Genomic DNA, 13,391 nt, shown 5'->3' with positions numbered 1-13,391 from the left:
ATAATAGCTCAAAACATCTTTAATATATGCTTGGCTTCCGTGTTGGATTTCCCCGTCTTCTTAAATGACAACAGTTTGTTCAGAGGGGCTGTGAGAGTCATGGGAGAGGTGTGGAGATGCTGCAAAGTGATGTGCTTGGATTGCCCTATGCATAAATACATCTCCACCTGGTTTGGTGGTGCAGCACTTGCAAGGTGACTAACCTAGATATTAAACCTCTCCCACCACTGTGGTGTCAGACACTCAAGAAGGGGTACTTCCTTCTTTGTTAGGGAAGAACCTCTATTTTTTTCTATATTCAGTGCTCCTCTGAAATTCACTTTCCAACAAGGGCACATCATGGCTGTTTCTACAAGAAAAGGGAGATCCAGTTCAAGATTAGGACAGGTAAGTGTGCGCTGGGTTCCTAAGCTCCCATTACAGTCACCAGAGATGATGACAATGAAGAATAATGCAAATGCACTATTAAAGCAGATGAAATTGTTCCATGAAGGCGGAGGGCTGGGGATGGGCAAGGGAATGATTCAGTGCCCTCAGAACAAGCATCTGGTGCTATCCCACATGGTCCACTCTATCCCACTTGGCCTCCATCTGCCACTCCAGAAGAAAGATCTCAGCACTGTGATACATTTGTCAAATCCATGTGGCTGTCCTGGAGCCACCCCAGAGTGGCTCTAAATGCATATTTTAGGCAACTGAACATCACCTTCTCATGAAGTGACTGTTTGTATCAACACAGTCTGGGTTGTGCCCAAATGTAGAGTCCAGCATGAGAGAAGAAGCTCTGGAACACCCATGTCACTGAAGCACAGGAAACACCTGTGTCTGGCTAGCAGTACAGCACAGGGCTGAGGGGATTGGATCAGTGGCAGTCGCAGCTTGAGTCCAAGTGGGATTCCGTGGATGGCTCAGATTATCACTAAGCATCTATGTGAAGATAGCTGACATGGATTCTGGAGTGCTGCTGATTCTCCAGGAGCTAGAAGCGGTAACTTGCAAGCAGAAACATTCCAGGAATTAGTTTAATCTCAGACCTAATTCCACTCAAGCAGTCTGAGTTACAGACTCAGACTCCTATGCTGCACTCCTATGGCAGGCAACACATCATTGCCATTAATTTCGACTGTACATAATACAAATCAGGACCTCATTACATGAAGCACTGAAACCCTGAAAAGGTTTCCTTGTCCTGCAAACAGGAATTCACAGGGATTCATTCTTACTGAGCTGATTTAAGCCCTCAGGGCTGAGAATTCCCTGTAAAGCAAATGCAAAATTGTCTGGAAAGACCAACATGTGTTGATTTTGAAAACAGAGCAAGAAATGACTAAAGTGGACCTGATAAAAAGAGCAGCCTCACATGATTTATGGAAAAGATTAAAACCTTTCCCTTACTGAAGATGTTTTCTTTTGCAGGGCTGAAGTTTGCTTAGTGCTGTCTCATTCCACAGCAAAACATATTAAAAGCAGCAAATGAAATCACATCAGGTCTGCCAGTAGCAAAAATCTTTGGTCCATGAACTATAGTTGAATGGGACTGAAAGGAAGGACTTGGAGGAAAGAAGAGACAAATTTATCCCCAGGGAACTAGTCCCCCCATTCTGCAGGCTGTCAGATGGACACATATTTTCACAGTGAATATATGATGTTCAACTGAACCTGGGCACTAGTCAGGCCTGGAAGTGAGGCAGAGTAGAGTACTGTTTACTGTTTTCCACCTGCATCCTCCTCTCTCTACATTTTGAAGCTGGTACTCAGCAAAGAACTATGAAAGCAAAAGGAACAACTCTATCTGACTGTCCACTAAGGGCTAGCAAGGATGAAAAATACCAAGAAAATATCTGGGTCTCCCATTTTCAGATTTGCTTGTGCAGGATGGTTAGTTTGGGTCAACACACTCCACCCTCATCTAAAAGAGCATTAGGAAGTGATGTATGAAGCAGTCTCTGAGGTATTTTGGCATGTCTGGCCCCTTCCTTGCTGATGCCTGGCTGCTTCCTTGCCCCTGCTGGGTTTTGACAAAAAGTCAGTGTCAGCACTGTTGATTTTTGCTTTGTTATGTAACAGTTTTTTGAACCCATCTGCTGATTGTTGCTCCAGGTCAAATCCATCCCCCTGCAAAGTTTTGTACTCAAGTAGTTTTCAAATGTTCACGTAGAATGGCAAAGCCAGCCATAAGGCTAATGTTTGTAGGCAGGGCTTTACTTTAAATAGAAGTACATACAAGCAAATAAACAAAGTGTTCTCATACTATTTTATATATAAAAGCTATTTTGTTTAAGACTAAATGAAATTGTAAAGAATGAACATTGCACAGAGTGGATAACAGTGCAAAGAGGTGTGTCCTGACACAATTGCACCTAATACATCAAAAAGTTACTCGTGTTGACAGGCCATGAAATGTTTGTACAAGGAGAAAGGAAACAAAACAGGAATGCTTTAATGCTGCTCTCTCGTTGAAGTAGTTTTTTTTTTTTTTTTCCTTCAGCTTTGTATAACTCTGACAGTTGTAAAAAAATTTAAATGCAAAAATAAAAAAATAAGAAAGGAAAGCATGACGATTCTGGTATGAGCAGGACAGGAATGGAATAAGCTCATCTTCTCCTATGAGACCAGAAGTTTAGAGATGCTGGAGGTGTTAAAGAAAATGATCCACCATTTTCAGTAGAAATCTCATTTTATATTGAGCTTTGGTGAAAATAATTCACTATAGTATGTAAAAAGCTCTTGTTCCTTTGACTACCTCCTCAAGGAAAGAAGTGCCGTTGGTACTTCATTGAGGTCCTTTCCAATCCAAGCCATTCTGTGATTCTATGACACTTCAGGATACACCTATAGGCATGATGCTATGCCCTCTGGACTTGATCAAACTTGCTTCTGGTCAAAGCTAACCTGAGCAGATGAGGGAATAGCTTCACTAACACCATGGTCTGAAGAAGTCCATACTACTGTACAACATGTAATTCAGTCAGGAGCAGGGATTTTCACTTTTTGAAGGGTTCTGGTTCATTTACTATTGTTTCTGCCCAATTTTTAGCCTTTATGTAACTAGAAGGTATCCAAAGTCCATTTTATCTTGGCTCACAAGCATCAGAGATGAATTTTCTTGGAGCATACAAATATGGTGGAAGAATATATTGCAGGTTCAAAAGCTGCGTGTGATCAAAAACCCAGTGGGTACTCACAGGATGTATGCGATGACGCCGATGGACCAGCAGTCCACAGCTTTGCTGTAGGGTTTCTGGGCCAACACTTCAGGAGCTGAAATAAAAAAGCCAAACAAGCACAAGTTACAAGACCAACCACTGGAATGTTGTTAAGTAGGAGTTGACAGTGCTCCCTGAAACCTTAAGTTCTTTGTCACCTACGTTCAACCCTCACCTTTAAAAAATTCTGATGTTTTTGAAGCTCTCCTTAAAAAGAAGTAGGACTCCTGAAGGGGAATAAATTCCCTATTTTCTGCCGTCAAAAAAAGAAAGAAAAACAAAGACAGAGAAACACATAAAAATTTAAGTGCAGCAAGGCCATCAGCTGCCTCCCAGAGGAAGTTTAGGACACTTGAGGCTGAGCTTTGGAGCAGTGACCTTTCACCCTGGCAGCTCCACTGTCTTACTCTGCCAAATGAGGGACTTCAAGAGACAACTTAGAAAGTATGAAGTGTCAGGGAAGTGATAAGCTAGGTCTGCAGGAGAGGAAGGAGAGCTGCCACCATGCCACCACCTGCTGACTCATGAAGCCTCCTGGGTGTAAAAGTAAGTGGGGATCATTTGTCCTCCTGCCTCTTAGAGTAAGAAACATAAAGCAGCAGAAACTGGACACAAAGAAATGGAGCCCCCTCTGTTTCTGTACTGCTTTCCACTACCGTAGCTTGAACTTCACTAGAAGTGACAGTATGGCCATTTACTGGAACTCTTTGTGAGTCTGCTTTCCTCTCTTAAACCACTGAAAGCTGAAAAGATACTTTTTAATTTTTATTTGGGTTCCTGAACTATTACTCTTTCCCTGTTTGGACCTTTCAGTTGAAAATGCATAAAGCCAATTTTTAAAAACCCATGACTCTAATCTTTCTCATGTAAAGAAGCTTTAGTGTGTTCAAAGCATTTTCAAAGCAAAATGTCCACAATAATGTAACAAATCACCATTTGTTGGTGATTGGCATTCCTAAAGCAGACTCACCACACGGGGTCTTCAAAAGCACAGTATTTCCTCTGAATACTCTAGAGTTCAAATGCTCCAAAAAAAAAAAAAAAAAAAAAAAAAAAAAAGACACCAAACAAAACAAAACAAAACAAATACCCCTAAAGCAGCAGAGGCTAAATACCAGCAAAAATAATTCTTTGGTATTACACCTTACTGTGCTAGGAGTCTTACCAGCCACAAATTAGTTATTTATAGAACAAAGAAGAAAACTTTGAAGAACATAAATATATTAAAGCTCAAGCCTCACACTTATTTGCTGTATAAGCTTTTGGTGTATTGGGAGGAACTCTTCTAAGAGCAGTCTTCCTAAACTAGACAAGTCAATAAAACTAAGGTCAAAAGTGCCAGGAAGGAATGGAGCAGGAGGCATTAATGAGAAACTGAAAAGTCTTTCTGGTGCTTGGGCATGGGAGCTTAAAGAAGAGACTAAAAGGAAGACAGTGCACAAAGCAGATGAGAGAGGGCATCCAGGTTGTATTTCCAAAAGTAGCAGAAGGACAGAATGGGTCAAGTCACTGGGTAGACATTTGCAGTAAGGAAAAAAGTCCAAGGGAACATAAGTCAAGGTATAGCTGGTAGGGGGATTATGAAAGCTTTTGAGGATGGGTTTGCCTTAGTCTGCAGCACGAGGTGAAGGTAACCCAAATCTTTGAGTCATCATTCAAACTGGAACTCCTGCATGAAGAAGAAATTCTCCAAGGAGGTTGGGGATGCCCCATCCCTGGAGGCATTCAAGGCCAGGCTGGATGTGGCTCTGGGCAGCCTGGTCTGGTGGTTGGTGACCCTGCACACAGCAGGGGGTTGGAACTGGATGATCATTGTGGTCCTTTTCAACCCAGGCCTTCTATGATTCTGTGTTTCTTTCTATTTACATGTTGTTCACCGTCATTCAATGCTGCCATGTGTGAATACTACAATACCTATCAACTGGCATGCCAAAAGATATTTCTCTCCACTCTGCACCTACCATGAAGCTCTCCTGACCTGGCAACATGTGTTTTGCAGAAACCTGCATCCCAAATCCTGAGAAGTCCCTGACTCCCTCCAGGACACTGAAATAACTGCTGTAGCCTATCAGCACAAAGGACAAAATGTTCTTACTACAAAAGGAGATGAAGCTGTGCAACAATAAGTTTTGTAGGACTCAGTTTTCCTTTTTGTCCCATCTCTTGTGACTGAGTTTTGTGAGAAAGCGTGATGAAGAGGGATGTTTGTTTTCCCCTGTGCTTTGGTGGTTAAATGTCTCCCATTTCTAAATTTTCAAAATTCTATTCACATATCTCTTCTTCCTTTGATTGTCAGTTCCAGTTTGCACCATTTTCAAGATTGGTAAACATTATACACTGCATATTCCCCAAAGGAAATATTATGCAAATTGCTCCTGAACGCCACAGATACAAGTGAGGTCCTGACATTATACAGATATGCCACATTAACATAATAGAAAACAAATCTGAGATGAGGGGATGTGAACTAAATAAAGATTCTCTCTCTTAAACATCAAAGTTGTGCTGGAGTATTTCTTTCTGCTTTACAGGAGAGCAAAAACATTGATAACAGGCAATTGATGCTATGGACAGTGGCTGTGAAGCAGGTAAAGACACTGCAGGATCAAGCCAAATCAAATATGAATCTATCACCTCACCTTTGGTAAACTTTAATGAAGGAAGGCAGGAGCTTTAAATAACTATTTTATGGCCAAAAGGCTGCTTTTGTGTTTTGCTCTAAAAAGCAAACAAGCAATGAAAGCATAAGCTAAGCATCATCTGTCTGTGATATACAAAAAAAGAGGGTAATATTTAATGAGCTGAAAAACAAGTCAGAGGAACCCTTAGAAATGACAACAGATCAATGCCTGAGAAAGCAGGAAACAATGCAAAAGAAAAACAAGAGCTGACAGTGTTAAAGGATCAACACAGTTGACTGAAGAAGCAAAACAGCAGCAAGGAGAATGGAAAAGTCAAAACTCCCATTTCTGGTGCCAGGAAAAGAAGTCTGAGCAGAAAGAAAAAGGTATTCAGATCTCTCTTTCTGAACCTTGTAGCCAAAGCAATTGGAAGGACAAGAAAACCAGTCCTCAGTGAGTTATACCTTTCTTTGGATAATGAAGACGCTTCACTTCCAGGCCAGATAATCTGCTGACTTACAGATAGGGTGCTTATTTGTTTTTTTAGTAAGATAAAAATTGAAGGGCTTATTTCAAATGAAGGGTTTAAGAAAGAGTTCAGAATACAAAGATTTGGAAATCTTTCAGAGCACAGTGCCACTACCCCCAGTGGGCGCAGCTCCCGATAAGCTCCCTAAAAATGCAGCTGCTGGATGCCAAACCCAGCAATTCATGTTCTTGCAAAGAGCTCAGCTGATGCGGATTGCTCTGGTAGTTTAAGCCCGTTGAAGTCATGAGGGTGCCTGCCCTTCATTCCAGTCTCATACTGAAAAGTGGTTCTCCTTCACTCTCATGACGTTACTACTCCCACCAGATTTTGCTGTCTCACAGGAACTCAGTCTAATGCTATTTTCTGTGGTTTATATGCCTTCCCATGTATGCACGCCTTCCCATGCACGCCAGAAGGAATGATGCATTTGATCAAAGGGTGATGGTTCTGATGACTTCCCATAGGACTGACAAGTCAGGAGGGTGCTGTAAATGTGGGAGGAATAAAAATATCTGAATACAGTTAAAACAATCAGGGACCTACTTACACTGGGCAGGGAAACAACTCAGCTGTCCCAGCAAACTAGCCTTGCAAAACCCAGGACTAGTTGCTCAGCTAGTAACTACTCAGGGCCATGTGGACAGGTTTCTTAAGGAAAGATGGGGAAATGTGAAAGAACTGTGCTGGTGCAAGATGCTCATGAATTCAGAATGAAAGGTTAGTAATGGGCAGGGTTTGTAAGAGACACCAAAGGGAAATGCTGTTAGACCTGTTGCTTAGGAGTCTTGACGATACCACCTCAAGAGAAGGTCAGAAAGGAACTCCACACCACTGAGTGGATGCTTGGTTGCACTAAGAACCTCCCTAAAGATGGTGCAAGAGCAGTGTGATCTCTGTTGCCATCATAAAAAATGTCTTCTTCACAGAGCAAACAGGCTGAGACACACAAAGCAGCTTCATCACAAGCCAGAAGCCTGTCTTTTCCACTGACTCCTGGGATGATAACCACTTGTTTCCCTCTCTCACACAGTCCTCCAGTGTTTCGATTGTTCTGGTTGGCCAAGACTTTGTAGTTTAGTACTGTTTTGTAAGAACAGCAGTGTTTTGGTGTAGCCCCACTAGTTTCTTTTGGTCCACTTGTCCCCATGTCATGTTTCTGAGTCAGATGTAAGTAACCATCATGGGATGTAACACAGCTACATCCACAACTTAGCAGAGTCCATTTCCTGGAGTTGAGTGACTGCACTGTCACCAGCCTGTGCTTTAATCAGAGTAATTCCCATGCTTTATTTTTACTTTATTACTCATGTTACTGCCTAAACAACTCCTGGGGTTGCTTTTTGCTAATAAGGGTATTCCAAAGGCTTATTGACTATTTTCAAGCATTTTGCTCAAAGGATACCAAGTTAAGTCAAAAGTAAACGTGGAAATCTATTGTTTACTTAAGTGCTTCAGTCTTGCACAGGGCTAAGAGAAACACATGGCTTTGATAAGATCTGGCTTTCTATTGGATTTCTGGCAGAGCTGAAAGGTGTGAGATGACCTTTTCTAAAGCCACTACAGAGAATAAAAGCAGTAAGTGATGCGAGTTGTTCAGAGATCAGTCACAGAACCAGGGTCTAGCCCAATCCTTCAGACAGGGAAATACAACAAAATTTTTCTTGAAGTTGCTTTGGGCTCCAAAAAAGAATTTTAAATCTCAGTACGATTAAGATATTAGCCAGCCACAAACACAGTTAATAATTCATTGTCTCTGCAAATGGAGATCAGATTGCTGAGACAGACTTTCCAGCATATTTTTCAAACTTTCCAGTTTTTGTAAGCCTCTTGTGAGTCTAAGTCCCATCTGCAGAAGTAACCAAAGCTTTTGAGAGATCAAATCTCACAGAAAGTCAATCAGCAAGACCTAGTTTCCAAGCAGCCAAAATCTCTTCAGAGGAATTTGTTGAGTGACTGGAGAGTCACTCACTGAGTGCCCAACTTGACACACCTCAACGACAACTCATTTCCATGCAGTTTTGAACACCTCCTCCATCAAAACCAAGCTTTTATAAACAGTCTCCAAGCAGTCCACATCTGTGACGTTTATATCAACATATCACTAATGGCTTATACAGATCTTGCCCATAATCCCATAGATCATTCAAAGAATGTGGAAAACACTACTTCTTCTCTAGTCTAGAAGATGGGTGGGACCATGCATTTGGGGCCCATGCAAACCAATCCACACACCTAATTTACAAAGAGTTAAATCGCACAAGCCAACTTATTTTACCTCATTTATGTTGTTATCTAGAAGTTGGGTATCTAGTCCCAGCTCATCACCTGAACTCTCTTTAAGAAAATGGAAGGAGATAAGAGTGGAAAGCAGATAAGAAAATGGAAGATCATTTCATTAGAAAAGGCTGTATTATCAGACCTTCTTATCTACTATAAGTTAACGTTCAGATTTGTATCTTAATAGAAGTACCTCCAGCTAAATCTAATTGGGTGAAAATATTCTGACAGTCATCTTTTCAGCACAGGGCCAAAATCTTTGACAAGACTCCTGAAATAATAAGGTCTCTGAAATGTTGACAGTAATTTAATCTGTAAAGCAGAGCCTTTAAAGCCAAGCCAATGTGCTCATGCGTTACTAGCTATGCACAATTTAGACATCCACCAATTCAATAAGTAACAATTTGCTTTTCAGAAAGAAAGCTGATATTTCTGAAGAAGCTAAATTATAACTTTACCTTCCTTTATTTGCTGAACTTCTAAACCACATAAACAGGAATTTGGTGTCTTATCATTCTTTAGAGCTAAAATTAAAAAAGATTGATTAACTAAAAAATTGAATCATAGAGAGATGAAAGTATATATTATTTGTGGAAATTAGGCAGAAATGGCATGAGGCCTTGCATATTTGCAAATATGAGGGACAGCAAACCTGAGTTAAGATCAAGTCTGGTACAAAGTCAGAAGCTTGTGGAGCACTTTGCAGAATGGGATCCGACTGGATCCATTTCAGGAGATGAAGTATAAAGAGTAGTAGACATTAAAGATTTCTTAACTGAGTCCTGGTGCCTTTGGCATGTAATATTTGCCTATTTTTTCCCAGAAATATAAAAGCAAAGTTAAACTGACAAGAAGTATTAATTTCTCATTAAATTTTACAAAATGGGATGTTCTATTTATCTTTAAAGAAAACTGTCAGAAATGAAGTTGTAAGCTGAGAATCCTTGAGCGTTATTTCAAAGCTGATTAAAATAGCTGGAAGAAAAAACAAAAAGACTTGGTATAAAGGTGTGGAGGTTGATCGTATTCATGTTGTGCCAGTAGAGGGAAGATCTGTTGCATTAACTGAGGGCACTGGAGTGAGACTGAAAGGCATGAAAGCTTTTAGGTGCACACAAATGGAAGAATATGTATGCAGAAGACATGTAATTGGGTGTAACACTAACAGAGGACCATTTGTCAGCGTTACTGCGAGGAATGGCAACAAAAACATTCACTGCCCAGAAAATGTTGTCTGGACAGCCAATTATTTAAAAAAGAAACAACAAAAAAACAAACAGTAGCAATAATAGGAGCTCTGTCCTGTGGAAAAGGAAAAAGGAATAGAACAAATATTTAAAGAGGTTTTCTTTGTGTGAGAGGTGAAAACTCCTGTCAGCACTTCTGAAATAAGTGGCCACTTCTTCAACCACAATGAGTAAATCCTGTGTTCAGTAAGGTAATAAAGGACCTGAAGGCACTTCTGTAGCTACCAGTATCCAGATCATGAGTAATGAGAGCTCCAAAACATTTGTCCAAGTACAACAATTGATAGGATGCCTTCCAGAGAGACCTAGTCAGGCTTGAACAGTGGGTCCAAGAGAACCTTGCAAAATCATAGAATTGTTAAGGTTGGAAAAGACCTCTATGATCATAAATCCAACCATCAATCCATCCTCACCATGCCCACTGAGCCATGTCCCTCCTCAGAGGTTTCCTTTCCAGGTAGGGAATGAATAGAGAAGTCCCATGTGTGAGCCCTGCAGACCAGACTAAGAATTAAGACAATGCTGAGGCTTAATCCTCAGGTAATGCCGTGTCTTAATGCACGTGCTTAGAATCCATGTGTTCTGATGCCCATCGCAAAGCAGCACTTCCTCCTGTCAAATAATGTAGAAGTTAATCCTGGATTTAAATGCTGCTTGGCAACCGTGGAGCTATGCAATTTACGTTATGAGGTGCAACATACCCAAGTGCAAGGTTCTTGCAGATTGGTGACAGTAACCCCCACTATCAATACAAGCCAGGGGACAAAAGTATTGAGCACAGTCCTGCTGAAAGAGACTTGGGGGTAATGATGGATGGCAAGTGGGACATGAACCAGCAACGTGTCCCAACAGTCTGGAAAGCCAATTGCATCCTGGGCTGCATCAAAAGCGTGGCCAGAAGGTTGAGAGGAGATTCTGCCTTTCTGCACTGTGCTGGAGACCTCATTTGAAGTACTGCATCCAGATGCGGCATTCTCAGTACAGGAGAGATGTGGACCTGTTGGAGTGCTCCCAGAGGAGGGTCACAAAATGATCCAAAAGATGGGACACCTCTCTTATGAGGACAAGCTCAGCGAGCTGGGGCCGTTCAGCCTGGAGAAGGGAAGGCTCCAGGGAGACCTGAGAGCAGCCTTTCATATCTAAAACAGGGCTATAAGAAGGAAGGGGACAGAAAGAAGATTTTAGCAGGGTTTGTTCTGATAGGACAAGGAGAAATATTTTCAAAGTAAAAGAGGGGAGATTTAGATTGGACATAAGGAGGATGTTTTTTACGATAAGGATAGTGAGGCACTTACATAGGTTGCCCAGAGAAGTGGTGGATGCCCTGTCCCTGGACACATTCAAGGTCATGTTGGATGGGTCTCTGAGCAACCTGATCTAGCTGTAGGTGTACTTGTTCATTGCAGGGAAGTTGGACTAGATGACCTTTAAGGGTTCCTTCCAACTCAAAGGGTTCTATGATGATTCTATGACAATTCATGTTGCACGTGCTTCAAGAGCTTCCTTTCCAAAATAGCACGTTTTCTTAAATGGATGAAAAGCCATACGAGATCATATAGTGCCAGAGCAGGGTTGCACTCCTTCATTTTTATCAGCACTTCAACAAACTTAACATTCAACTTACATGTATCTTGCAGACATATTTTAGTCAGTGCCCATTTGAGAGCAAAATAAAAATTGTTAATTAAAGACAGAAGAGCTGATAGTAAAAATTATGAAAATTGCTGTCTAAGCTCCGATCTTGCTAAGGCTTTAGAAAAAGATTTCCAGTTTGGAGTGATTACACAAGACAGTTATTCTGGCTGTATGAAAGGCATCTTGACTCATGCATCTATGATCTGATGTCATCTCGATGGGAGAAGAAAGTCATCACTTCTTTCTTTTTCCTGATGTTATCAAAATGAAGTGTGCCCGTGTATCATGAAGATAATGCCTGGAAAAAGGTATTCCTGGGACAAATCCAGATCACATAACCTTGTAATCTGTTTAGGTTCTTATATCAGGATATCATCTGAGGTGAGATGGCAGCTGCAAAGCAAAAGAAGCCTCTCTGTGACTGGTAGAAAACAATGTCTGTCCTACAAGACAGAAAGTCTATCCTTGGAAAAGACACTGTCATTTTAGTTTCATGGATTTAACCACAAGTTAACCCCAGACATTAGTTTTACCCTCTCATCTGCCTTGCAAGAAATACTGGCTTGCTGGATGTCCCATTGCACAAAGTAAACATTTCAAAAAGTGTTTTCTCACAGATCCTGTCATCATCTGCCATATTTTGCTCATATTCTGTTGCTTTAACTTTTTTAGAAGGATACTGGTAAATGCATTTCTAATCAGTAATCTGATACAATCACTACAGCATGGACAAAATATTGAGGAATATATGATATGATTGAGGAATATATGATATGATGGTAACAATTTGCTACTACCTAGGAAGGGTCAGGGATCTAAAGAGTTTTTAAATACTTAAACAAGTCAGTAACTTAACGTAATTGAAATACACTAGTGAACTTTTCTGAATATACTTAGCTCTTTCATTTCACTGTCTTCTGTCAGAGGATTCCAGGAAACACTATTCTTTACGATTAAAGTAATATGCTACATTATGTAAAGCGTCTTGGTATTCTAGGTGCTTGCATTTGAGTATATTTTTTGCATGCTTCTAATTTAGCTACAGGCAGAGGATTTGACAAAAATCCTTTTGCAGAGAAATATAATCATGAAAGCTAATCCCACAGACCCTGAGCTGGATTGCAGGATTGTGATCCAAGGGAGAAGAGCACACAGGACACAACATCAGCAACTTCTGAAATCTCTGGTTCTCACAAATACCTGCAAAATCTCCTGTGCACTATGTAGTGGAACTAGAAAATGAATTATTCCCTTTCTCATATCCTTTTTCACCATGTTTCTGTATTGCAGTTGAGAGGAGTGAAATAACAGTATAACCAAACCACTTACCAACATAGCCAGGAGTTCCGCAGGCTGTGGACATCACATCTCCTTTACCCTCCATCTTAGACAACCCAAAATCACTGATCATGATTTTTGACTCTTCATCCTGGCTGTAGTAAAGCAAGTTCTCGGGCTAGAAAGAAGAACAAGCAAAGTTGAATGTGTCAGCCTAATAACAAGATTGGTCGTTGCTTATATTTAATACAATTCTTTGTTATACCATGCACTAACATCATTTTGTTCCCCTAAATCTTAAAGAGTTGCTCTTACAAACCTGTATGGAGAACATCTTCAGACTCCTCCATGGTGGCAACTGGAAGAAGCTGACACCTTGAGCTTTGAGTAACTTACCTGCAGTCGTGAATTTCTCATTGGCACCTCAAATATGAGCTAAGCTTCATCTTTTATTTGGGAGGCATGTCCAATATACCATTGTTTCCAAGAGATAAAACAAGTATTCATTTGAAAGCAGGTAAATATGTTAAATCCAGGTAGCATAACCTTATTATTATTGTTTTTTAAGAAGTGCTAGTCATAGTTATACAGCATTAAA

At 40.7% G+C, this 13,391-nt stretch overlaps 1 protein-coding gene across 1 annotated transcript in view; it reads right to left on the bottom strand.

Annotated features, from left to right (window-relative positions):
* CAMK1D (calcium/calmodulin dependent protein kinase ID) overlaps positions 1-13,391 on the bottom strand; it is a 219,319-nt gene that overhangs the window by 28,437 nt on the left and 177,491 nt on the right. Inside the window, exons 5-6 of the mRNA XM_042815362.1 lie at positions 12,845-12,971; positions 3,186-3,261 (exon numbers count right to left, since the gene is read on the bottom strand). Coding sequence (XP_042671296.1) covers positions 3,186-3,261; positions 12,845-12,971 — 203 coding nt within the window. The remainder of the gene's footprint in view (positions 1-3,185; positions 3,262-12,844; positions 12,972-13,391) is intronic.

The sequence above is a fragment of the Centrocercus urophasianus genome, unplaced genomic scaffold (genome assembly GCF_019232065.1).
Source record: "Centrocercus urophasianus isolate 14NV4802_14NV808 unplaced genomic scaffold, USGS_Curo_1.0 seq_15, whole genome shotgun sequence".
In the NCBI taxonomy this organism is placed as follows: domain Eukaryota; kingdom Metazoa; phylum Chordata; class Aves; order Galliformes; family Phasianidae; genus Centrocercus; species Centrocercus urophasianus.
The sequence above is the reverse complement of the archived record's forward strand: the minus strand, read 5'-3'. Positions and strand labels throughout refer to the sequence as shown.